The 27,610-nt window shown below is 45.0% G+C and overlaps 1 protein-coding gene across 6 annotated transcripts; it reads left to right on the top strand.

Annotated features, from left to right (window-relative positions):
- The first annotated feature begins 4,558 nt into the window (after positions 1-4,558).
- Positions 4,559-27,610, top strand: xpo1b (exportin 1 (CRM1 homolog, yeast) b). 6 transcript variants are annotated; one of them, XM_034292248.1, is made up of 26 exons: positions 4,559-4,934; positions 5,051-5,084; positions 7,036-7,167; positions 7,373-7,474; positions 10,164-10,236; positions 15,001-15,062; positions 15,192-15,236; positions 16,306-16,487; positions 16,820-16,868; positions 17,179-17,298; positions 17,615-17,743; positions 18,212-18,369; positions 18,618-18,816; positions 19,085-19,223; positions 19,348-19,529; positions 20,188-20,344; positions 20,429-20,592; positions 21,647-21,781; positions 22,329-22,512; positions 22,765-22,871; positions 23,522-23,716; positions 23,909-24,077; positions 25,129-25,263; positions 25,500-25,659; positions 25,777-25,873; positions 25,979-27,610. In XM_034292248.1, the coding sequence occupies exons 3-26, from the start codon at positions 7,042-7,044 to the stop codon at positions 26,123-26,125; spliced, it is 3,216 nt and encodes a 1,071-aa protein (XP_034148139.1). In that variant the 5' UTR covers positions 4,559-4,934; positions 5,051-5,084; positions 7,036-7,041; the 3' UTR covers positions 26,126-27,610. The 6 variants fall into 6 exon arrangements, with proteins under 6 accessions (XP_034148139.1, XP_034148140.1, XP_034148138.1 ...); XM_034292249.1 differs by lacking the exon at positions 5,051-5,084; XM_034292247.1 differs by having other exon boundaries at positions 4,559-5,084.

Genomic DNA, 27,610 nt, shown 5'->3' with positions numbered 1-27,610 from the left:
TGGGTTTCTTTTAACACAGGTAAAGCCACTAGCCTCGTTTCCTCTTGTCATCACCTTGAAGGTGGCTCTTGCATGTTTTATTTGTTGCAACCGCTAGAGAGCGCTGCAAGCCTTTAATCTGCACAGTGATCTCACCACTTCCTCTCTGAGGACACAAGATGGCGCTGTTCATAGTTTACTTAAAATGAGACGCGACTTGCAGTCCACTGCTGCTACATCCTGCGCATGATAAATTTTTACCTCAAATCATGTAGACAGTGTGTACTACTATCATACCAATATTAAATAACTATTACTATTGTATAGGAACTAATAATTCATGATTTCTAACATCTGTTTCCCCATGTTGTTTTGTCCCGTGCCACACAATTTCCATGAACTGGCATGAAGCAACAACAGCCTAACAAGAGTCTCATGACACCCTCTCCTAAACATCTAACATAACAGGCCAATATCTTTCTTTGCCTATATTATTTCACTGAGTCACAGTATGGCACCAAAATAAACAACAACAACACAAGTCAATTCAGGTTTGTTGTGGAGGAACTCCCTGAACACAGGCACCAGTGCTAATGTATGTAAATGACCTAGCCCCGACCAGACAGAACAAGATTTGGCCAGCCTAATCCTGAATGAGCGGGTTTGGTTGCTCACTTCCAATTGTCGCACATGTGTAACAATGAATTCCTGTACAGGAGCCAGAGAGAGAGAGACAGAGAGAGAGAACTCAGTGTTGACTGTTGACAGGAGAGTGGAGGCTAGGGGTTACTAGCAAAAGCATTCAATCTCTTTTTTTGTCATTTGTTGGGATTCAACTCCTGGTATTATTTAATCACACCCAAAACATTGAAAACTGGTAGAATTTCAGGAAATATTTAGTAGGTTAAACTGCACATTTTCCTCTGCTAAAAGAGGCATGGAAATTGTTTGATCAGTTTTGCGTGGTGTGGGTCACAAAGTTAGGCTTTGTTATTACATTTTTATATCCAGATTCATTATATAACTAAGCTAATTTTGATATACTGGAAATTTCAAATTTGTGTTGAGCACCCCTGATGCAGAATCCTGTGACCAAGTGGAGGGACTTTTCAAAGTGCAGTGACAGTTGCTCAAAATGAATTGGTCAGTCATATGAATGCATTTCTTAGTCATGTTACGTCCCTCATAATGAAAATAAAAGTAGATTACCAATAAGAACTATTTTCCCTATATTTACAATTTGTATACTGACAATATGTTTGTACATTTCAAAATAGACCTTTTATAATATTTCTTATGAATTACCAAGGTGTTGTGAAGTGTTGTTCTTTTATCAGAGAAGTATTAAAAATAACTATAAAAAGGTTTCTGTATTTGACCATGTTCCTGTTTTCATAAATTAAACCCTTTCATTGAGAAACAACAGGGCATTCCTACCAAATATTTTAAAACTTGTTTGCATCACCGACAAATTCCAACACTTCTGTATTTCTACGAATCTACTGAGTGTAACTGAGTTAGTTATTAGTTTGTATACTTAATGGTTAAACCGTAAAAGTCCGTTTTTAAAGACAAATTCCTGTGATCATTTCCAAAACTTGCAAAGCGAGTGAAAGTCACAGGCAAAAAAAAAAGCAATTTGTGTAACTTGTTTCTAGCCCACACGGTTGGGTTTTATCCAAACAATTAAGCGAAGATTGTCTTCTGGAACTCCTCACTCTGGTTAAACACTATTGTCCATGGCCGTCTTGCAATGCAATGTGTAACTGCTTCATCCTTAGTAGATCCTTTAAAGTGTGTTGATCACTGTCAAAAAACATGTTTATTATGTACAGAGATAAATACCACTCAGTGCAAACAAAGTAACCTTCAAACAAAACCACATAAATTGTAAACCAGGTGCTGTCTGATTTGCATGCCAATATTTTTATAATGTTATATTCAAAATGGGAACCTGGCAGTACATGTGAATGCTTGTGTCTGGGCCTTCAGTCTGGCAGTTTAGCAGGATCTAGAGTTTAGCTTCTTGCATAATGAAGATAATCCATGACTAAAGTGTTAATGTACACACCAATCGTCTCTGTAGGCAGCATGTTGAAGGCCTTGAACTTAAATGTATGTAGTTTTGTCACAATAAAAATAGTGGGAAACACTTGCGTGTTTTTGTAGGACTTGTCTAAACATACTTCTTAGAGTTAGGTGAGTAGAAGAGACAATGTTTTATTTGTAAATGTGACGTTGCAGATTGGTATAACGGTTCGTATCCCGCCCACTGCTCTGTCACCAAAATGATCTTTCTTTAGCCACTCCTCTATCAAATATGAGTAGAAAAGGGTATCTGCATATTATTTTACTTTAAATTTAATCTTGATAACTCTTGCTAAGGTGAAAAAGCCCCAAAATTAAAAGATTAAGCCAGTGCTTCTTGCAGCGGGAATCTCTCACAAAACTTCTATTGACATATGAAGGCCATGTTTGACACATGTTTGAGACATTCAGCGCATTTGGACGGAGGCGTATGGGGGAATGAGGCTAAGCCCTTATTTAACAGGTTAGAACTCTTTTAAGACCTATACATTTTTTTAATTAAAGATGTGAAACTAGGTATTAATCGCCAGTTGTGCACAGCCTTTGCTTCCCAAATGGCACCCCATTCTTTAAATTGCACTACTTTGACCACAACCTTTTGAAATTGAAGCTGTTACTTAAAGGCTTTTCTTTTTAGTTCCTGGAAGGAAACTGTTTAGGTTTTTCAAGGAGGAATTTCTTGTAATGTGACTTTGACTTCAAGAGCAGTGGAAAATCAAAACACTAGAGGACTAAACACACCCACTGAAGCAATACTGTATGACCCGCATTTTCTAGAACTTGTTTGGCTTGTATATTAGACTTTTTTTTATTTTATTTTTATCAAAGGTACTTTCTATTAAATAGTTAGGTGCACCAGTCTCTTTGGCTAACATTCTACTTGTTGTCATTGGTCAAATTATCTGTAATAATATGTTATCCTTCATTGGATGCAGTAGGCTAGTGAAGCAAGTTTACAAATAGCCACAGTATACAGTATATACAGGCATTAATGATATAATCATAATTTGTGTGTAGCCAGCACATTCTCAAATACAAAAAACATAAACTAAAGTTGAATACACACATACATATGGATAGTACTACATATTACACAGCGTTATATTTTTTTGGGTCATAATATGCCACAAATGTGCCACCTAGCACAGCAATGACACATTCGAGGAATAATGCCACTTTCCTGTTTATGGTACTAGGCTTAGTAGGTTTGTTGAAACCTACTAAATGTTTCTGGTACTTATCTTGTTACTGAATGTTTGATATACTTTTCATGTTGAATGAACTGTTAGTTCTCCGGTCTCCATTGAAATTAACGTTATATGAACCAGCAACGTTTAGCCTAGTAGCCCATACAATAAGTATAGGCTACTAGACTATTTCAAATGGCTTTTGAGATACATCGTAAAATATGAAAACCACACTCCTTATTACACACTCGTGTAATAGCCATGTAGTAGACTAACAATAGACACGCTTGATTGTCAATTCCGCGATGATGGGGCAGATCACATGGAGGACATTGAACTTGAGGTTACACTGTCGTGTTGCTGGGTAAGGGTAGCCTATAGAATAATAGAACGTAGCTGCGTCCTTCCGAACCCTCGCTCTCCGTACTGGATGACTTTTCTAGTACTGCTTGCCTACACTAAATCCAGTATTTTTCCATCAAGTGGCGCGCTGGGTCACGTGACAGTGAGAGGAAAAAAAAAACGCTGTCATGTTTGCATCCTTTACTGAGAACAGCAATGAGAGGAAATAACTATTTAAAAATACACAATTGCAAACAGGACTAATGTTCCATGGTCCTTGAAGTTAGACTAGCTTTGTGAATCCCTAATGTCCACTACACAATGTGGACATTTCCCCTTCATGTCATTTTTGTAACCTTGTGCAGCATTGTAACCACTCCCACTCGTGGCTGGTGGAAAATTACCAGCAACAGGCTCACGAGTCAGGGCGATTGTATTGTGGACTCTCCTGCACATACTGTCGTAAACGTTTCCTTTTTGTATCTTGTGTAGTTTGCACAGCAGTAACTGGTGAATTGCATTGTCATGATCACAACAAAAACAGCGTGATAGGTCTATACAACATATAATACTGTAGATAGGTTAACCATCATTTTGCATAAATACATGTATCATAACGCTATTCAAGTCCACATTACTGAGCATTAAAAGCGACAGTTATTAAGTAACAAAGTGACTGTAAAATATAACAAACGCGGACACGTTTGCCATTCACGTTGTAGGAATCGAAAAGTCCATTCTGCTCACTCGAAATCCGCCCTCTTTTTCTGACCATGGGTGGAGCAGTCGCGTGGGCGCCTGGACGAATTGAAATTGATTGACAACGGAGTTACCCAATACATTGTACTCAATGAAGTCCGTAATGAAAAACCTACCAATCGAAGTATAAAATGGGCGTGACGTTAGTCCAAATTTTCCGCGGCGCCATCGGCTGAAAACTAAACCGAGATGGAATCTCCCAGTCTGAACCGGTTTCAACCGGTTATGAGTTAGTTGCTTGAGAGAGAAGAGGCGCAAGAATACAACCTCTCAAACGCACCGCTGCAAAATTATTCAGTTACTAATTAAATTGTAAATCAAGGTTTATTTTATTTCGTAAAATGAATCGGAGTATATTACTGAGCGTGCCGTGATTATAGTTGCGGAATCCACATCAACAGTCCTTAACCAGACATCAAAACTCATTTTTGGATTTGGATCCAGCAAACGTTTTAGAGAGCCTACTACTGTAGCTTATCTTACCAAGTAACTACGATATTGAATACAATATAACTAACCGCGTACAGTAGCTTGCTTGGCAAAACCCTATATTTTTTCACTCAAAGGCTTGGACTTTTGGTAGGTAACTATGTGGTGTAAACTGCAAAGTAGCATTTGACTTGGGTTCATCTTAGTTGAAAAAAAACAAAACTATTGTAGACTTAAATTTTACTTTTGGAATTTAACATCTAAAGGAGAACATCATTGATACAGCTACTACATTACTAGGTAAGTTGCCAACTGGTACTCTGTGATGCACTTTACAAAGGATGCTGGTGTGAGGAAAAACTCGCTACGGGTTGGGTGTGAGTGGTGATGATAAAAAAAAAAACAATGCCGAGGACCGGGCGTGGAGCCAAATAAAATTGAATGAATTCGTGCACGCCTTCCTCAGCATCACAGCGGATGTTATTTTATTACCAGCTAACGTTAGCTAGCTTGCTAATTATACTACCAACGATACACCGTGTCTGTGCGCTGTTAGGACCGGTCTGGTTAGGTAGTGATTAGTAGGATGGCAAAACACCAGGTTGGTGATACTTTTCCAAAGTATTCTGTTAGGTTTAATCTATCTAATGATGTATTCATCATACTACTTATTTCGTAAGTCAATAAACTCTACGGGAGGCATCACTTTGAAAACCTTGCCAGCAGTGGGAGGGGTTTTAGACGCGTGTCTGTAGTCACGGTGATACGGTTGATGGTCGTTGGATAATTATGGGTGAACCGCACATTTCCCATCTCGATCCATCTGGCAGTGGCATACTGATTTCAGTTTTGGTGACTGAATCAACTCCAGACGTTTTAATGTCGCTAGTCAATGGAACAATCTGCATATAAAAACTGGTGACTATTTTAAATAAGCATTTTGCCAAGGCGCTATCTGCATTTCTATAAGTTTGAAGGATTACTTAGATAATCTGATTAAGATTGTTGATAGATTTATCCAAGTAAAGCGGAATGGTAAATTGCCTGGTTCTGTTCTACAAACTGGTAATTGCTAACGGGGTATTGCAATATGGTAATTACATGTGGGTTTCTTATCCCGTGGGGTATATCTACCCAGGAACGCGCCCAAAACCACCTAAAGTAGCTGCTGTGTGAGAGTGTAGCTATCAATTGAAACTGTAGCGTGGACGGATTTATTTAATTAGACCTAAGATGATCCTGTTTCATGTTTTTCTAAATGTGTCACTGTTTACTGTCAACTTTAGGTTAGATTAAAATTCAAAATAGCCACGCCTGTCAGTTGTAGATGTAAACAAAGTGACGTCCTGTGGCACGTGGTATGATAGTTTTCTCGGGGTGGCATGAAAACGCCATAGTACTTCAAACATTATTGTGATTTGTATTGATGAATTGTCAAAACATAACTCAAAGTTATTGGATAAACGCTGTCATTTTCTCGTGGAAAATAAGGGAGTTATTTTATCTGGCCCTGGCGCCCGTTTCAGGATTGTTTTGCACCGGGTTTCTGGACACCGCAACGTTTTCTAGTTGCTAAAATGACTGGGCTGCGATTATTTCTATTCGATTTGAAACAGTCGCTCCTTCATCACCGCTTTCTCACAGAGTGTGGGGTTATAGTCCATTTTTCCCTGGGTTAGATTGATGTATCCTGCCTGCCTTGGTAGCTCTATGGCTGAACGTAGTCACCTCACAACAAGTCACGTCCCTTATAATTTTTTTTAAAATTCGTGTCTTTGAATAGTTTTTGTCATGATGCATATGACTAATTGGGATAAAATGTGCAAATGGCCAACTTATGTCAGGCTTATTTACTGATCGGGATGAGGAAAGGTGTGTGTGCGTCCCAAGTGAGATGCAGACATTTCTGGCTAGGATTGGTCAACTGTCTCGAAATGCCCTTCCAAACGTTGCATTTATTAACGTGACTCTGACATTTACTTTTTGATATTTTCTTTGCCTGGCCCAGATTTAGTCAGGCTGACCAACACACACGTACACCAATGTAACCCCTAAACCTAACCCTTAGTGTCTGAATGTAATCCTAACCCTAATTCTAACCATAAACTTAACCCCAAGCTTCAAGTGTGTTTTGTAAATGAGTACTGGTCAAAAGGTCCCTCACTTTCCCAGAATGTTCTCACTTTGATAGCAGTTGGAGTATACACACACACACACATTTTAACCCCCTCCCCCCTGTCTGTCCCTGCAGAGCTCTATGCCAGCAGTTATGACAGTGTTAGCCGACCATGCAGCTCAGCAGCTGCTGGACTTCAGCCAGAAGTTGGACATCAACCTGCTAGACAATGTTGTCAACTGTCTGTATCATGGGGTCGGAACACAGGTCAGTGGCAACCAGTGTTTCAATACTCAGGTGTGTGTTTTGTTTTTAACTGTCTGTGTTACAGGTAAGTGGCATTCATTGTCATAATTGTACATTTGCCCCTAGGGGCATGCAGTGTTGTAATCATATATTTGCTCCTAGTCATTCACGTGTGTATGTTGGCTCATGGAGTGTTTGTGGCAATGTTTTGACATCTTCATTGCAGCAACGGATGGCCCAAGAGGTGTTGACCCACCTGAAGGAGCACCCTGACGCCTGGACCAGAGTGGACACCATCCTGGAGTTCTCCCAGAACATGAACACCAAAGTAAGCCACGCCCTTTTGGGAGCCAAATGGAGGAGGGGCTCAGCACTCTGTAGCTTTGAGGAAGTTGGGTGATGTTAGTTCAAACCACCGGCCTATTATATTAATAGAACTGTTAATCTTCTAATATCTAATTCAGTGGCGAAAACATACTAATTCGAGCCTTCATCCCATAAAGAAGTGTAATCCATCAATGACTCATCATGTAGGGAAATGACAAAAACATTTAAAGAGGGTTTGAAGGATCAAAACCCAAAAAACGCATCACACTCAAATAGGTTGTAGTTGTCTGCTGAGCCCGAAGACGGACTGTCTTATAGTTCTGTCTGCCGGGCCTCATCGCTCTGCCTTTGCCACAGATGACCTGATTTTATTGAGTTATGATTGGACATTTCCGGAGGGGTGATTTGTTGTTCTGGTCTGTTTCCTGGTGTTCATGGATTTGGAGTTGTAGTGCTAACATTAACTGTGGCCCTCAACTCTTTTAGCGCTCCTTGGACACCCCATGCTCCCAGGAGCCTCCTATCAGCAGGAGTCCAACAAGCTGGGCCTCTCCACAGTGACCTACATTAGTATGGTAGTCGCTGGACCAAAATACCATATCCATTCCTTGCATTCGCATACAGCTGAGTTGGCTACAAGCCTGTGCCCCCACTCAAGTGAATAGAGGCCCTGATATTCCCTTTTTAGTTTATTAACAAATCAATTAGTTGGGCAAGTTAGGTGTTCACCAATCTAGTACTTGTTTAATCATCAAAGAGAGTCTAGGTTAGATTTTTCTGCTGTACTGAAGTGTGCAAAAGTGCAATGTAATCCAAAACTTCCTCAAAGTGATGGTAACGTTTGCCTTTTCCCTTTTTTGCTTGCCTGGTCAGATTGCTCTTTAACCCTGACATCCAGTACTAATGTCTTGAGTTGATCTATCAACAGTATTCTTATAGTTTCAAATTCGTAACTTGCCCAAAATGAGGTCTTTAGAGGAAAAGAAAGAAGAAAAGGTAAACACTTCTTGAATTTGTCTAAATTATGCATTCACATTTTTACATTTATAACAAAAAAACAGAATTATTAAAAGTGCTTTTTATTTTTTTTATATATTTTTTTTTATTTTTACAAAAAGCACTTGCTGTGGAGCTTTGGCTTTTAAAAATAATTGATCAATTGATAGCTACTTACTGCTTAATTTTTTTTCTAAAGCAATTGATTTGAATGAATTCAAGTTGTTACTACTTGCTATTTGCTATTGGTATTAATCATAATGTTCCATTATGTTGATTGCTTGTAATAGGAAGAAAAGGGGTGTGTCATCCTGTGCACCTTGACACAGCTAGGCTATGACGGCAGGCCTACACAAGGTCTACCCTTTTGATTCCCTTTGACTCAATTCTGTTAATCAGTTTCTCTTGCATCTGTTTCATTGGGCGGAGGGAGTGGGACGCAGGCTGCAGTCAGTCAGTAGGCTCAATCTTAATAAAACGTAGTAGGGGGCTGACAAACTGAAATCTGGGGTATTTCACCTGTGGGGATCATGACTTGTTCTATTTGTCTCTTCTGACTCCTGTTTCTTCCTCTGCTGATTTCCTCCCTATATTCTTGCCATCCTAAAACCATGCAAACCCCGTCTCCGGTGATGGCATTGAGTTGCAGGACTTGCCGCTCTGTCTTTAACTTTAGCAGCCTGTCTTAAATTTTGTACCAGTCAGTGTTCTCAGTCGAAATTGGTAAGACACTGCTATCGGTGTTGGCTTACAGTTGTTAGCCTGAATAGTGTAGTCCACCTTTAATCAACTGCTCCACCCTTGTTTCCCTTGCCAGGCCCCGCCCCCTCGCTTTAAAAACTAACCTTTAAATCTCACGTCAATCACTGGCTGCCTTTCACCATACATTTGAATCACTGATCCCTACAGTTGAAATACTGTCGATCCAAATGACGATCAACCCAATAACAAAAATACACAATTTGAGTTGTTTTCGTTTTTTATTTTTTTTGCTTGACTTCATGAAAGCATTTCATTCATTTGATAGATGATAAATTAAGGACACATTAAAACCTGTGGCTGGTCTTGCTGTTTCTCACGAGACACACCAGTTGAAGATCTAAGCCAGCACCCGGTCCAATGTGTTGCCCTCTGGTGCTGGTAAGATGTAAGGGACCTTAAAGGATCCAGGTGGAGCCAGTAACACCTCCCAACTTTACCGGTTCAGTTTCTATATAAACTGAACACACGTCAGGGCTTTGCTTGGTAAAACAAAACTCCAGACTGCTGTGTCCTGGCAGTGTATAATCAGGCCACGGTTCACACAACCGCAACCAACCAACATTCAGTACCAAACCTGCACACTCATGCTGCTGGCCTCGACATAATCTGAGATTGATGGACAGGTGTATTAGCGTTCTTCTGTCTTTCGATTTCTGGTGTGATCCCTGGGGAACAGCAGGACCGCAACACGGTTTCAGCCCTACGGTGGCTCTTAGAGACCAAAACTATAACAGTCTTATTTGAAATGTTCACACACTAATAATCTGCATGAAATGTGGTTAAATCCTATTGCAACATTTGGAAAACACACATTTAGTGAGGCTCAATTGTAATGTGTCTTGATACTGTTGCTTTGACATGTACAGCTCTTTGATGTTGAGCGTTGCTATGACCACTGCTCCTAATGCTGGTTCTCTCCTTGTGCATTACAGTACTATGCTCTGCAGATTCTGGAGACGGTTATCAAAACACGATGGAAGATTCTGCCCAGAAATCAGTGTGAAGGTGAGCTCCCCTCCCCCCTCCGATTCCCCCGTTGACCCTGGTCCCGGGGCGCCCCTCCCTTTAGCCTTCGTCCCTCCTGGCCTTGCCCGCCAAACACACCGACTCCTCATCGGAGTTGCATTCCTCATTAATGAGATGTCCAGACGTTGCCTCTGCTTGCCGTGTGTTGTCTTTTGCCGTGAACCATTAGGTGACTTGTGTCCCTGGACGTGGTTGGCTGGTTATGTGAAATGCCTACCCGGGTGTTAAGATCTGGCCAGAACCACCAAAACAGGCAGTTAGGAACTAAACCCTTGTGCCACTAAAGTGGGTCCAGAATGACAGCTGACATCCAACTTCACACGTTGACTTTTATTAAGATTTTTTTCTGTTTCTTTGTTTTTTTTAATGGTTCTGTTTCCTGAGACAGATTTATAAGATGTGTATTCGCTCGTTAAGAGTTAGTGGAGCCCGTGGGGAGAATCAGCTGTCCTCTGAAACATTGCTCCTGACATCACAACACTCCTGTACCTCCCCTTCACCCAACCGACGTGCCGTTGCCAAGTTGGGCCGTGTTCCTCGCCAAGCACGCTGGTTTGTTTTCTGCTTGGCTGGGTCCCATTTGCTTCCGCAGAAAGGCTGGATTCTGTCTCTCTGGCAGTTCTTCACAGGGGGGAGAACTGGGTTTGGGGGCGTTGTGGGCTTGTAGAGTTTCTTTAGCTGCGTCTTTTGGGAATCCACTGATCCTATTGTCTGTGATCCACTCAAACCCTGGCGTTGTTTTACAGTGTTTTTACTGACAGTCTTCATTCCCTGCCCACGCGCTTCTCTAGAAGCAGGTCTCTTCAGAGGGTCTCCTTGGGGGTGTGCTCACACACTCTGTGGCCACTTTATTTGGTAATCCTGTCTGGTGTGCCGCGTGCACTGAGTTTTTCGGGGCATGGATTCAACAAGGAGCTGGAAACGTTCCTTTGTACTCGCTGACTTGACAGCATCACTCAGTCCCCGCAGGTTTTTCGGCGCCAACGTTCATGCTGCGAACTTCCCGTTGCATCTCATTCCCTAAGGTGGTCTACTGCATTGAGATCTGGGGGCTGTGGAGAAAACCAAAGACACTGTCAAGTTCGAGGAGGCCGGTTTAGGTGACAGGCTTTGTGACCCTTTGTCTGGCCGGAAGCGTCTGTTTGAAAGCATATACGGATGCGCGTGGTCAGCAGGCGACGCTGGATTACGACATTGTTGAATGTGATCTTCAAAGGATTCTGGTTGCGGGTTCGGAGGATCCCAGTACATCGCCTGCCTCCTGGACTGTCGACACGGCAGGATGACTCCTGGGTGGACTTGTGGGCTTGGAATCTGGCCGTGGTCCACTGCCCTCTCCTTGTCAGGAGGTGTTTTCCCCGGCGGTAACTGCCGCTCACTGTGTGTTCTCTGTTTGTCCCACCGTTCTGTAAACTAGTCGCGTGTTTAAAATCCCCTCCCGGAGGTCGGCTGTTTCTGTGCGACTGGAAACCACCGTGTCGGTCGCCAACAGTCGTGCTGTCGGACCCGTGACTGATGTTTGATCGGCTCTGTCTGGAAGCTACGTCGTTGGGGTTCCTGAGTTAATGCGCGGGTGTTCCTAATAATGTGGCCATTGGGGGCGTGCCCCGCGTGACGATACCCGACGCCAGTCTGTCAATCAATTCAACCGCAGGGGGATGAGCTACTGCATGAATACTGCCAAGTGGGTTTGATTTCATGGTACGTTTATGATCGATCCCTGCTTGTTAATCGTGGTAAACAGATGGCCCGCGGTAGCTTGCTTGGTGATCTACTATCAGTTTACACAGGATAGTTGGTTAAGGGACCCTGATGGACACGAGCCTCTGACTTCATTGTTCCATCCTAGTACAACCTATGTTAGTACTGCTGTGGATGTACAACCTTTATTTACTCGTCAGTGAAGAAAAATCCAAATCTACTGATTTGACGTTCTGTTAGTCCCCCAAAACCGGTCCAGTTTTGAAACTTGGCATCCATTACTTATGAAACAGACAACTGGTACACCTGCATTTGTGTTGCTAGGCTACTGTCGGACACCTATCCACTCTGTAAGGGTATGGAGTTTATCAACCTGTGCTTTTTGCTGTATGCTGTTTTAACTATTTCTATGTTAAAGTCTTTCTTATGTTTCATATCCTCTTTTCAAACATGTACAACAGAAGTGTACAATGTTCTGTTTTTTTTTTTAAATACTTTTGTAGCTTTGTCTTTGTGCTGTTTGCTGCCATCTGCTGTTAAAACCCTTCTATTTTCATTTGGGATGGAGTTGTAATGAAAAAGACAGGAAAACCATTTCATATTGCAAAAGGTAGAAAGAAATCACAATAGATTTAATGAACACATTTGTACTCATTTGCTTAAACACGCCGTCCCAGTATTAAAGCTTTGTTTTTCCATTTATAGGGCCCTATCATTATTATTTTTTGCTTCTGTTTGTGTTTTTATTCTCAGAATATATATATATATATATATATGTATTTTTTTATTTTTTATGGGATTTTTTTTTCCTCAGCCTTTTTATGTCGCCCTTTTTTTTTTCAAAAAAATAAACCCTGACTAAATGAATGATATAAGTCCACAAAAATGCTTGAACCCCATCTTGGGGCCACTTTGAGGTCAGGAAGAAAATCTGACAGAGTGGGGGCCTGTTTTCCCTTAAACTACTTGACAAATTTCCGATAGTGGACATGTGATGGTGTTAGCAAAACAAAGTCTCAATTAATAATAATAATAACTACGACATTGTTCTGTAATTTATTGTTTCTTGAAAAATTATATGGCCTCTTTGAATTTAATGCTAGCAATATGTTTCAAAAATGTTGAGACAGAGGCAACAAAAGACTGGAAAAGTGTAATGCTAAAAAAACAAACCTGATAGAATATCACACAACTAATTAGGTTAATTGAAAACAGGTCAGTAACATGATTGGGTATAAAAGGAGAATCCCAGGGAGGTTGAGTCTTTCAGAAGTAAAGATGAGGAGGGGTTCACCACTCTGTGAAAGACTGCACGGGCAAATATTGCAACAATTTAAGAATAACCTTTCTCAATGTACAATTGCAATCTCATCTATGGTACATAATATCATTAAAATATTCAGATAATCTGGAGAAATCTCTATGTAAGGGACAAGGCCGAAAACATATATTGGATGGCCGTGTTCTTCGGGCCCTCAGGCAGCACTGCATTAAAATCAGGCTGATTCTGTTGTGGAAATCACTGCATGGGCTCAGGAACACTTGTGCTTTGTACACAGTTTCTGTCTGTGAACAGTTTGTTGCTGCATCCACAAATGCTAGTTAAAACTCTACCATGCAAAAAGAAACCATACATAAACAAGGTCCAGAAATGCTGCCGCCGTCTCTGGGCCCAAGCTCAATTAAGATGGATTGAGTCTAAGTTGAAAACTGTCCTGTGGTCTGGCAAATCAAAATGTGAAATAATGTTTGGGAATCATGGACGCCGCGTCCTCCAGGCTAAAGAGGAGAGGGACCATCCGGCTTGTTATCAGCGCACGGTTAAAAGCCAGCATCCAGGATGGTATGGGGGTGCATTAGTGCACATGGCATGGGTGACTTGTACGTCTGTGAAGGCACCATTAATGCTGAACAATATTTACAGGTATTGGAGCAACATATGTTGCCATCCTGACAACGTCTGTTTCAGAGAAGGCCTTGCTTATTTCAACAAGACAATGCCAACCGTATTCTGCATGTATAACAACAGCATGGCTCTGTCGTAAGAGTCTGGGTGCTTTACTGGCCTGCCGACAGTCCAGACCTGTCACCCATTGAAAACATTTTGGCGCATTATGAAATGAAAAATATGACAAAGGACACCCAGAATTGTTGAGCAGCAGAAATCCTTTATCAAGCAAAGATGGGACAACATTTCACTTTCAAAGCCCCTCCCCCTTCATTTTGTCTGCAACTTCTCTCACTGGCTTCCAACTACTTCCCCTGTTTGTGAGTGTAGAGGACAGCCGGAGTGTTGTTGTGGTGGCAACGAGGACGCTCCCCTTGTTTGAGTTACACTCACATCGGGTCTGTGTTTGAGAGACGCGCGCACACAGCTAGCCGACTTAGGCAGCCCAGATGCGTTTAGGAAAAAACTTTTTAAATTGGGGATTAAGTTGGTCTTACCTCCTCTGTCAATGGGAGGAAGTTGTCAAGGAGGTGGCAGTCAGCAGGCCGAGCGATCAGTCTCTTCCGCTCTTTGATAGCCAGCCTTTTATCATATAATAACACAGATGTTATTGAAAACTAAATACAGGGACATGGTTATACTGCCAAATGTGACAGCGCTGGCAAACATTAACTAATTAAAGGATGCGTTGGGTGTGTGTCTTCGGGGTGTTGTGGGACCTGACAGGCAGTCCTTAACTGAATTAACAACTATTTATTCAGTGATCCCGGTTTGTGTCCACGGTCTCATTATCGATAGAGCCCTGGGAGCAAACCATTCCCCAGTCCACATGGTCTGCTCTAATGGCCTTGTCAGATCAGGGCTTGACTGATATCAGTTGCTTGTACATATTGTTTTGTATTTTAGGTGGAAGGCCACTGTACTTTTGAGATGAGATTCTGTTGGAGGAACCGGAGATGTAATTAGGAGTTCTGTGAATGTGGTTATAGTGCCCTGTTTCAGCTTTTCGATGGAAGGGTTATTTGCCGTGTGCTTTCTGGTGGGGACGGCCTCAACGACTGATCGCGTGCTTTTGTTTCTGTTTGTCTTTGCAGGAATTAAAAAGTATGTTGTTGGTCTGATTATCAAGACATCGTCGGATGCGACAATGGTTGAGGTGAGGGCTGCAATATTTGGGACGACGAAATAATGATTTTGAAATTCCCTCGGAAGTTGGAATTAAATTGTTGCCATGAAATGATAGGGTTTATTTTGACACTGAAATATTATTTTATTTTTTTCCCAGAAAGAAAAAGTGTACATTGGAAAGCTGAACATGATTCTTGTTCAGGTAAGTGTCCGGGGGGGGGGGGTGGGGGGGCAGACACGCTTCTCGTAGGGATTCATTTCGATGTTGGAAAGCTATAGCGTCCGTGCATGCTTAATTACATCATTGCTGTTCGCCTGTATTTGACTTCACCATAAGCTCTCTGTATTATGTGACTTGAATGTACTCCATCTGGACTTAGGTGCTTAGGGCAAGTAGAGTCTACAAAGTGTGTGTGTGTGTGTGTGTGTGTGTGTGTGTGTGTCCGTGTCCTCAGCTGACCTGAGTGCCTGTGTGTCTGGCAATGAGTCATGTTGGCAATGAGCTGATGTTGCTTTTGAGAGGCCTTCACCTACACCATCTTCTGAGTCGTGTGTGGGTATATTAACTGACTTGGGTGGGTGTGTATAAACTGACTCGGGTGGGTGGGTGTGTATAAACAGACTCGGGTGGGTGGGTGGGTGTGTGTATAAACAGACTCTGGTGGGTGGGTGTGTGTGTGTGTGTATAAACAGACTCGGGTGGGTGGGTGTGTGTGTGTGTGTATAAACTGACTCGGGTGGGTGGGTGTGTGTGTGTGTATAAACTGACTCGGGTGGGTGGGTGTGTGTGTGTGTATAAACTGACTCGGGTGGGTGGGTGTGTGTGTGTGTGTGTGTGTGTGTGTGTGTATAAACTGACTCGGGTGTGTGTGTGTGTGTGTGTGTGTGTGTGTGTGTGTGTGTGTGTATAAACTGACTCGGGTGGGTGTGTGTGTGTGTGTATAAACTGACTCGGGTGGGTGTGTGTGTGTGTGTGTATAAACTGACTCGTGTGTGTGTGTGTGTGTGTGTGTGTGTGTGTGTGTGTGTGTGTGTGTGTGTGTGTGTATAAACTGACTCGGGTGTGTGTGTGTGTGTGTGTGTGTGTGTGTGTGTGTGTGTGTGTGTGTGTGTGTATAAACTGACTCGGGTGGGTGTGTGTGTGTGTGTGTGTGTGTGTGTGTGTGTGTGGGTGTGTGTGTGTGTGTGTGTGTATAAACTGACTCGGGTGGGTGTGTGTGTGTGTGTGTGTGTGTGTGTATAAACTGACTCGGGTGGGTGTGTGTATTAAGATCCTGAAGCAGGAGTGGCCCAAGCACTGGCCCACCTTCATCAGTGACATCGTGGGAGCAAGTCGCACCAGCGAGAGCCTCTGTCAGAACAACATGATCATCCTGAAGCTGCTCAGCGAGGAGGTGTTTGACTTCTCCAGTGGACAGATGACCCAGGTCAAGGCCAAGCACCTGAAAGACAGGTACGCATGTTCCCTTCAAACCCCTAGCCATGTCATCATAGATGCGCACGTTTCACATACTGGGTCCCCCGCTCGGGAATTGAACCCTGCCTTGCAAGTGCCGTGCCCTGCCTGCTCGTACTGCCTCCCCCTGCTCCATATTAAGGAGGAATATTAGAACCGATGGGCGTGTTCCAGGTGTTGTTACTAGCAGTCGTGCTGCTCAGGGGGTCTTTATGTGACTGGTGGTTCCTGAATGCTGAAAATAACTGCATCCACGTTTTAACATCAACAACCAAAACACGAGGAAACTTCTAAATCTGTATTTAACTCTCTTTTTTTTTCTCTTTCAGCATGTGCAACGAATTCTCCCAGATATTCCAGCTCTGCCAGTTTGTTATGGTACGTTTGAGTCAGACATTTCTCAACCGCTCTTGTGACAGCAGTGCGGGAGTGGGTTCCCCCCTCAGTGCGGGAGTGGGTTCCCCCCTCAGTGCGGGAGTGGGTTCCCCCCTCAGTGCGGGAGTGGGTTCCCCTCTCAGTGCGGGAGTGGGTCCGTAGTAGTGGGTTACCCTTAATGGAGCAGGTCTCACATGTGTTAGAAAATAAGAAAAACCTTTTTATAAAAAAATAAATATGAATGACACGGTCTCGTTCCCTGTTCCAAAGTGTTTGGGTCGTTAATGTTTCTTCTGGCTGTCCTGGTTTTCAGGAGAATTCCCAGAATGCACCATTGGTCCACGCCACCCTAGAGACCTTGCTGAGGTTTCTAAACTGGATCCCTCTGGGATATATCTTTGAGACCAAACTCATCAGCACACTTGTCTATAAGGTAGCGACATATCTCCTTTTAACCACGCCTTCTCTCTTTGTTCTCTCTTCTTTACTGACTAATGTTTCTCACCGTCCTGTGTCCTTTCTCCTTCATGACCACTGAGTGTCAACTGTAATCGGAAATCGAGCAGTTCCATGTGAATTACGACCCTGGGCAGTTTAATAGATTCGGATGATGGTGATAAGTCGTTCCGGAGATGCTTTTATCCAAAATTACTTGTGGAATCAGACCCCCTGTCCTGGTGTCACTCCATGAAATGATGGTCCGTTTGCCGTTTATTCATCTACTTGTGTTTCCTGTCGTTGGTGTGTAGTTCCTGAATGTGCCCATGTTCCGTAACGTGACGCTGAAGTGCTTGACGGAGATTGCCGGGGTCAGCGTCAGTCAATACGAGGAGCAGTTTGTCAACCTCTTCACGCTCACCATGTGTCAACTCAAGCAGGTGCGCGCACACACACCACTGGCACCACACGCGCCCACCACTGGCACCACACGCGCCCACCACTGGCACCACACGCGCCCACCACTGGCACCACACGCGCCCACCACTGGCACCACACGCGCCCACCACTGGCACCACACGGGCCCACCACTGGCACCACACGGGCCCACCACTGGCACCACACGCGCCCACCACTGGCACCACACGGGCCCACCACTGGCACCACACGGGCCCACCACTGGCACCACACGGGCCCACCACTGGCACCACACGGGCCCACCACTGGCACCACACGGGCCCACCACTGGCACCACACGGGCCCACCACTGGCACCACACGCGCCCACCACTGGCACCACACGCGCCCACCACTGGCACCACACGCGCCCACCACTGGCACCACACGGGCCCACCACTGGCACCACACGCTCCCACCACTGGCACTAATTCCCGGTGATCCCCTCTCCAGATGCTGCCCCTGAACACCAATATCCGGCTGGCGTACTCCAACGGTAAAGACGATGAGCAGAACTTCATCCAGAACCTCAGCCTGTTCCTCTGCACCTTCCTGAAGGAGCACGGTCAGCTGGTGGAGAAGAGGCCCAACCTCCGGGAGACGCTCATGGAGGTGACCGCCAAACTGAAACCTCTCGCCGTGACAGGAGAAGTTCTCATGTAGAGTTAAATGTGCCTGAGGCGGACTGCGTCACTCACTGATTCTTTTTATTTGGTATTTTAATAAATGTCCAAATCCCATTTCCATGCAACCAAACTCTTCTCCTGGAAGTTTACTGTAAAAGGACAACTTGACTTTTTCCAGCCTCTGTTTCTTCTTTCCAATGACTTTAAACAAACTGTCGCCCCCCCCCCCCCCCGGCCCTCCATTACATGCTGTTGGTGTCAGAGGTGGAGGAGACGGAGATCTTCAAGATCTGCCTGGAGTACTGGAACCACCTGGCTGCCGAGCTGTACAGGGAGAGCCCATTCTCCACCTCCACCTCCCCACTGCTCTCCGGGAGTCAACACTTTGACGTGCCCCCCCGTCGGCAGCTCTACCTCCCAGTGCTTTCTAAGGTGGGGGGGGCGTGTGGGCTTGCAGCCACACACACACACACACCCTGGGGGGAATTTGTTGGCCCATGGCTGGTGTGTGGTGCAGGGAATGTGCTGGCATCGTGCGTGTGTGCGTGCATATGCTGCTGGTGTCTGTCAGCATGTGTGTTTGTGAATGTGATCAGTGCGTGCTTGTGCCTGTGTTTGCATTCCTGTGTGTGTGTGTGTGTGTGTGTGTGTGTGTGTGTGTGTGTGTGTGTGTATTGACTTGTTGATCTCCTGGTGACAGGTGCGTCTCCTGATGGTGAGCCGCATGGCCAAGCCGGAGGAGGTGCTAGTGGTGGAGAACGACCAGGGGGAGGTGGTCCGTGAGTTCATGAAGGACACGGACTCCATCAACCTCTACAAGAACATGAGGGAGACACTGGGTATGTCACTGTGCCTGGTATCTCCTGGTGTCTCTCCCATGGATGTCTCTTTAGTGACCGCTTGTCTCCCGTCCCTTTCTCCCCCTCTGGTTCCCTCTTCGTCTCTGCGTCCCCCTCTCCCCAGTCTATCTGACCCATTTGGACTACGCGGACACGGAGCGCATCATGACCGAGAAGCTGCACAACCAGGTGAACGGCACCGAGTGGTCCTGGAAGAACCTGAACACGCTGTGCTGGGCCATCGGCTCCATTAGCGGGGCCATGCATGAGGAGGACGAGAAGAGGTTCCTGGTGACTGTCATCAAGGTACGGAGGCCTGAGTAGGCTTACCGGGATCGTGCCAGGTTCTACTTAGCTAATGAAGTCAGCTCACGGCCACTGTTTTTGTGCATCTGCTTTGAAAGAAGCAGAAGCATTTTGCAAGCCTGTGCCAATTATCGTTAGCGACGGGACGTTTACCCGTACAGCTGGCATGCCGAGATCTCCCAGGGCCCCTTTAATGTGGAGAGCTGCGGTTGAACGGGAAAACACTGGTCGGTCCTCAGAAAGTTCTGGAACGTTGAGTGAAAACTTGAAAGAATTTGAGTTCCTTCCGTGGATATTCAGTTGAACGGATCTCTGTCGACCAAAGTCTGGCGGACGGTAGATTAAGGTCTCGGTCGGTGCGTGTGAAGTGAATGGAGAGGGAAATGCTGTTTGTCAGTTAGTGGCAGGTCTATAGGCCATATGCTGGTCCCGCCCCTTCTGTCACGGAAAAAACCCAAATCACTGGAACTACTGCTGCTCCTTATGTATGACGCCATAGTGTTAGTCTCTCCTCTGGAGATTATGGTGAACAGATGGATGATGGGACAAAAGCTACTGGGTTTAAATGAGGATAGGATTTGGCGCTGCTGCTAATCACCTACAACACTAGTTCATCTGTTGTCCAAAGGCTCTCCATTAAGTGTGTGTGTGTGTGTAGGATCTGCTGGGTCTCTGTGAACAAAAGAGGGGTAAAGACAACAAGGCCATCATCGCCTCCAACATCATGTACATCGTGGGTCAGTACCCGCGCTTCCTCCGAGCCCACTGGAAGTTCCTCAAGACGGTGGTCAACAAGCTCTTTGAGTTCATGCATGGTGAGAGACCTAACTTACTGTGACCCTGCAGCTGTCTGTCATTCCCTCTTCCATTCTCTCACTCCCCCCGCTCTCTCTCCTCAGAGACCCATGATGGCGTGCAGGACATGGCCTGTGACACGTTCATCAAGATCGCCCAAAAGTGCCGACGCCATTTTGTCCAGGTGCAGGTGGGCGAGGTGATGCCCTTCATCGACGAGATCCTCAACAACATCAACACCATCATCTGTGACCTGCAGCCCCAACAGGTACACACATCCACTATATCATCTGTGACTTCTGACACAACAGGTACACACAACATCCACTATATCATCTGTGACTTCTGAAACAACAGGTACACACAACATCCACTATATCATCTGTGACTTCTGACACAACAGGTACACACAACATCCACTATATCATCTGTGACTTCTGACACAACAGGTACACACAACATCCACTATATCATCTGTGACTTCTGACACAACAGGTACACACAACATCCACTATATCATCTGTGACTTCTGACACAACAGGTAAACACAACATCCACTATATCATCTGTGACTTCTGACACAACAGGTACACACAACATCCACTATATCATCTGTGACTTCTGACACAACAGGTACACACAACATCCACTATATCATCTGTGACTTCTGACACAACAGGTACACACAACATCCACTATATCATCTGTGACTTCTGACACAACAGGTAAACACAACATCCACTATATCATCTGTGACTTCTGACACAACAGGTACACACAACATCCACTATATCATCTGTGACTTCTGACACAACAGGTACACACAACATCCACTATATCATCTGTGACTTCTGACACAACAGGTAAACACAACATCCACTATATCATCTGTGACTTCTGACACAACAGGTACACACAACATCCACTATATCATCTGTGACTTCTGACACAACAGGTACACACAACATCCACTATATCATCTGTGACTTCTGACACAACAGCTGGGCTGGCCTAGAAACACACAACACACTTCATAGGTGTATGTGTGTGAACACAAAAACACTGACTCTGCTGATTGCTCCTTCATTGAGTGGAGATGTTTTACTGAGTTGTGTAGTTATTCCACCTAGCTGTCATAAGATAAAAGCTGGAAGTCTCTCCAGATAAGAGTGTCTGCTAATTGATTAGCATGTTGTTTTTGGAACCAAAAACATGATTGCTTGTGTGTAGAGGATCCTGTCACGCCTGCTGGAAAGTGCTAGGGTCTTAATGTGATGTGTGTGTGTGTGTGTGTGTGTGTGTGTGTGTGTGTGTGTGTGTGGGTTCACACGTTCTACGAGGCAGTGGGTTATATGATCGGAGCCCAGACGGACCAGGCTGTACAGGAACACATCATAGAGAAGTACATGCTGCTGCCCAACCAGGTGTGGGACAGCATCATCCAGCAGGCCACCAAGGTACCACATTACCATTAATAATGTTTTCATATTGTCTTATGTTATCTTCATTACCCTCCCACAGGCCACTTAGTTATGATGCTTATTATGCTGATGATAATGATCATAGAACAGGCCTGTATGTAACACATCAAATCGTAGTTCATTTGTCACATCTACAGCTGATGTAAGCGGCTTGCTTGCAAGCGTTTCCTCAGCAGTGCAGCTATATGAATTGTATCGATGGCAATCAATAGTAGGGATCCACATAGACAAATTATATAGGTCAGGCCTCATGGGAGTCTACCTGAGGTGCAGAAAATCCAAGGTACACATCACCTTTTCTTAAAGCTCTACCTGGTATGATCAGAAGAGGACTGGCCACCCCTGCAGAGCATGGTTCCTCTACAGGTTTCCTCCTTTGTTCCTGCCTCTCTGAGTTATTCCCCGCCCGTGCTATAACATCACATTTCTTGCTTGTTTGGGATTTTAAGTTGGATATCAGTGCATGCATTTTTGTGTGAAGCATACATGTGATTGGTTGGTTTATTGAATTCTCCCATGGTAGAACGTGGACATTCTGAAGGATCCGGAGACGGTGAAACAGCTGGGTAGTATCCTGAAGACCAACGTCCGTGCCTGTAAGGCCGTAGGACACCCCTTCGTCATTCAGCTCGGACGCATTTACCTGGACATGCTCAATGTGTACAAGTGCCTCAGCGAGAACATCTCCGCAGCCATCCAGACCAACGGTGTGTGTCTGGTCGGGCGGGTGTCTGGTCGGGCGGGCGGGTGGGTGTCTGGTCGGGCGGGCGGGCGGGTGGGTGTCTGGTCGGGCGGGCGGGTGGTTGGGTGTCTGGTCGGTCGGGTGTCTGGTCGGGCGGGCGGGTGGTTGGGTGGGGTTGTGTGTGGGTGTGGGATAGCTTCAGGAGCCAGCTCAGAAATGTGTGTTAGATCTGGTTAATTTTGTGTGTCCTCATGTTTCTTGGCGGTGTGTGTTTCAGGAGAGATGGTGACGAAACAGCCCCTCATCAGAAGTATGAGGACTGTGAAACGAGAGACGCTCAAACTCATCTCGGGCTGGGTCAGCCGATCTAGCGACCCACAGATGGTGAGATAGTATAAACACACATCTGACGCCAACATATCGTAACTAAATATAGCATTTCCTTTTACTACGCCGATCTCCAAAGAAGACTTTTGAGGTGTTTTGATGCAATTATTATTTATTTTTTTATTACATTTTCTTGGTGAACTGTCAAGCAGAAAAGACCAAGCAACACATCATTGTTTTCCAAGTCAGATTGGCAAGACGATAAGAAGGGCAGCAAATAGAATAGCTACTAGAATGTTAGGTCAGTAAAAGAAAGGTTGCTGGTTTGAATCCCAAACTTTGCCCTTGAGCATAGCACTTAACTCTGTAAGTCTTCTAGCCATTGGTAAATGACCACTACGCTGACCTTTTAGCAGCAGTCAAACTAGATTTCTAAGCTCATTTAATGGGGCAAAACTTTACAAACAGTAAAAATATATTGAAAGCAATAAAAAGTAATGAATGAAATCATATGAAACACAAAGGCTGTATTAATAAAAATAGTATTAAAGACGTTTTATGTTACAGACTCTCCCTGGCAACGCACTCCCTCGCCTCGGTCCTAAATTTACCCCGGAGAACGCTACGACAATTTTCCACTGCCCACTGGGATGATCCCCACGCTAATCCCGTCCTCTCTTCCCTTTTCCGGTGTTCGCTCTTCCCAGGTGGGGGAGAATTTTGTTCCTCCGCTACTTGATGCCGTTCTCATCGACTACCAGCGCAACGTCCCCGCTGCCCGGGAGCCTGAGGTCCTCAGCACCATGGCGACCATCGTCAACAAGCTGGGCGGGCACATTACCGGGGAGATTCCGCAGATCTTTGACGCTGTGTTTGAGTGCACGCTAAACATGATTAACAAAGTAAGCATTTGGTAACCTTTTTATATTCATTGTTTTTTTGTTTTTTTATCCTGAGAGAAACAAACACGGGGCTTTGAAACTAGGGTCAGTCACTTTTGGGGGGTTCCTCTGGAGCAGTTAGGGATGTAAGGGCCTTGCTGAAAAGCACCGCAGCAGGGATATGGAGGATCTCACCAGATATCATCTCTCCAGGACTTTGAGGAGTACCCGGAACACAGGACCCACTTCTTCTACCTGCTCCAGGCGGTCAACTCTCACTGTTTCCCAGCATTCCTGGCCATCCCTCCAGCCCAGTTCAAACTGGTGCTGGACTCCATCATCTGGGCCTTCAAACACACCATGAGGAATGTGGCGGACACTGGTGAGCCTTCAATGCAATGACACACACACACAGACACACACTAGTGCTTTTCTTTATCAATGTGAGAAGATTTGAGCCACTGAGTTGTGATAAATGCCACATCTATTGTTGTTGGCGACGTGTCCTGTACAACCCTGATCCTGCTGATCACGGCTGATCCAATCTCTTAAACCCTGGGTCTGCTGATCCTATCTCTTAAACCCTGGGTCTGCTGATCCTATCTCTTAAACCCTGGGTCTGCTGGGTCATCTATTAAGCCCTGGGTCTGCTGGGTCATCTATTAAGCCCTGGGTCTGCTGGGTCATCTATTAAGCCCTGGGTCTGCTGGGTCATCTATTAAGCCCTGGGTCTGCTGGGTCATCTATTAAGCCCTGGGTCTGCTGGGTCATCTATTAAGCCCTGGGTCTGCTGGGTCATCTATTAAGCCCTGGGTCTGCTGGGTCATCTATTAAGCCCTGGGTCTGCTGGGTCATCTATTAAGCCCTGGGTCTGCTGGGTCATCTATTAAGCCCTGGGTCTGCTGGGTCATCTATTAAGCCCTGGGTCTGCTGGGTCATCTATTAAGCCCTGGGTCTGCTGGGTCATCTATTAAGCCCTGGGTCTGCTGGGTCATCTATTAAGCCCTGGGTCTGCTGGGTCATCTATTAAGCCCTGGGTCTGCTGGGTCATCTATTAAGCCCTGGGTCTGCTGGGTCATCTATTAAGCCCTGGGTCTGCTGGGTCATCTATTAAGCCCTGGGTCTGCTGGGTCATCTATTAAGCCCTGGGTCTGCTGGGTCATCTATTAAGCCCTGGGTCTGCTGGGTCATCTATTAAGCCCTGGGTCTGCTGGGTCATCTATTAAGCCCTGGGCCTGCTGGGTCATCTATTAAGCCCTGGGCCTGCTGGGTCATCTATTAAGCCCTGGGCCTGCTGGGTCATCTATTAAGCCCTGGGCCTGCTGGGTCATTTATTAACTGTGGGTCTGCTGATCACATCTTTTAAACCCTGGGTCTGCTGGGTCATCCATTTATATTGTCATTGAAGACCTGTGTATCTCTTCCTGTGGCAGGTCTTCAGATCCTGTACACTCTGCTGCAGAACGTTGCTCAGGAAGAAGGGGCGGCACAGAGCTTTTACCAGACATACTTCTGTGACATCCTGCAGCACATCTTCTCTGTGGTCACAGACACATCACACACAGCTGGTGAGCACAGGACCACCCACCCACAGGAACACACACACACACACACGAACACACGTTTTTCTTTATTATTGTGAGGACACAAACCGCTACTGAGAACATGCACATATCCTGTTCCGTTTAACTGTGTGTGTGTGTGTGTGTGTGTGTGTGTGTGTGTGTGTGTGTGTGTGTGTGTGTGTGTGTGTGTGTGTGTGTGTGTGTGTGTGTGTGTGTGTGTGTGTGTGTGTGTGTGTCAGGCTTGACGATGCATGCCTCCATCCTGACCTACATGTTCAACCTGGTGGAGGAGGGGAAGATCAACACCCAGCTCAACCCCACCAGCCACGTCAACAACCAGGTGTTCATCCAGGAGTATGTGGCCAACCTCCTCAAGACGGCCTTCCCTCATCTGCAGGAGTATGTCTCTATTCTCCTGTCTTGGGGGGGGGCGGGGACGATTACGTCTTGGTGTCCTTCTACTTTAGGACCCGTGTGGCATGAGGCCTGTGGTAACACTGACTCCTCTCTCCCCAGTGCTCAGGTCAAGGTGTTTGTAACAGGCCTGTTCAGTCTTAACCAGGATATTCCAGCCTTCAAGGAGCACCTCAGGGACTTCCTGGTACAGATTAAGGTGAGCTGCCTCCTCCCATTCCGGTTCCCATGACATCTAGTGTGGCCAGAAAGGCTCTACATCTGCTTGCTCTGTGTGGTAATCTGTGTGTGCTCCCCCCTGCAGGAGTTTGCCGGTGAGGACACCACTGACCTGTTCCTAGAGGAGCGAGAGGCGTCGCTGCGTCAGGCGCAGGAGGAGAAACACAAGCTGCAGATGTCCGTTCCTGGTATCCTCAACCCGCACGAGATCCCTGAGGAAATGTGTGACTGAGACCCCTGTGACATTACTGTACATAAACGCATCCAAACCAACAAACAAAAAAAACAAGAAGGAGAAAGGAGGTCAGGGGGTTGGCCTGCCAGGAGTTTCAGGCTCCTCCCTCTCCTGCCAGTCCTTGTCCTCCAGGAGTTTGCCGTCGACAAACCATGCCAACGTGTAAATGTACCACTCTTTTTACATAGCACCTACGCTACGTTTTTCTATGGAGACTTTTGTGTAATCTTTCCACTGTTTCCCCTGAGCTTCAGGCTTTGTTCGTTTGGTCTGGACCCTGACAGCTGCATGAAAGGATGTTATGAGGATGTGTGGATTAATTAGGCTCGGGTTCAATCCGATTGCGGGTTATTGGCGTTGCTTCTTTTTAAGGCATTTTTTTTTTAATATTTTGCCCAACATGCGCTGTGAACAATGGAAAAACCCAGCGCCTGTCCCTGCCATTGGATTGCATACTGGCTGGTTACTCTTATTTGGAATCGTTTGTTTCCTTCCCTCCTTGTTTTAACCCTCAAACTTACCCTTTGTATATATATATATTATATATTCACAGTGAGTCAGGGTGAGGTTTTTTTTGTTTGTTAAAGCCGTGTGTCAAAAAGTCATCAGTAAAAAGGTTTTAGAACCAATGGACAAATGGGAAGTAATTAAATGGTGTTCTAGAAGTCTGTGTGTGTTGCAATGCATTGTGGTTAGAATGTGAAGCCAGCGTACTATGAATGAAGGTCTGAGTCGCTGGTGCTTCTTATGTTAGGTGGTCAGGGTAGCGTCCGTGCTCACTGGTTGAATTTTCGCCCAACTAAAAGAAACCTGTGATTGGTCGGCTGTGACGGGAGGCGGAACCTAGGAATACAGGAAGGAGCACGAGAGTATGTGCATATCATCCCAATTGTATAGCCTCTTTATTACCATGGGAACATTGTTTATTTTTTTTTCTGTGGGTGTGTTGAGTGTGTGCTGTCGCCTTGACGACACGGGGCGTTTAGTTTTCCTCTGCGAGGATCGTTGCTCCATGGTGAGCGCGTCAAAAAAATGGACGTTTAACGGAAAGAAGAAGCGGTTATTGAAATATATTTATGGGTTCAAGTTCACGATGGCTGCATCTTTATAACATACTCCTGTTTAACTTTACTCAGATGGCTTTGGAGGTTTTGAATTAACTAATTTACATTGTTTACCATTGTAGTAGTGATTCAGCACTACGTAGATGAGCAAAATAAAAAGATAAAACTCGGTTTACATTTAATTTTGTATTTTTGCATTTTAATTTTTATCTTAAAAAATGTCTTCTATCCAAATAAAACAAATGGTGTTTATTCCAGAGAGCAAAACTATGTAATTGCCAGTAATTTTAATTAGTCAAAGAATGTATAAATCCAAATACCAACTCAGTCTCAAATGGCAAATAATTCCCTTTCTTTTAAGTGTTAAATTTGTTGTGAAACATTTTGAACTGAATAAAGTTGAGAATTTTACAACCAA

This window comes from Esox lucius, chromosome 5 (assembly GCF_011004845.1).
Source record: "Esox lucius isolate fEsoLuc1 chromosome 5, fEsoLuc1.pri, whole genome shotgun sequence".
Classification (NCBI taxonomy): domain Eukaryota; kingdom Metazoa; phylum Chordata; class Actinopteri; order Esociformes; family Esocidae; genus Esox; species Esox lucius.
Note: the sequence above shows the minus strand (reverse complement) of the source record. Positions and strands in the feature narration are given on the sequence as shown.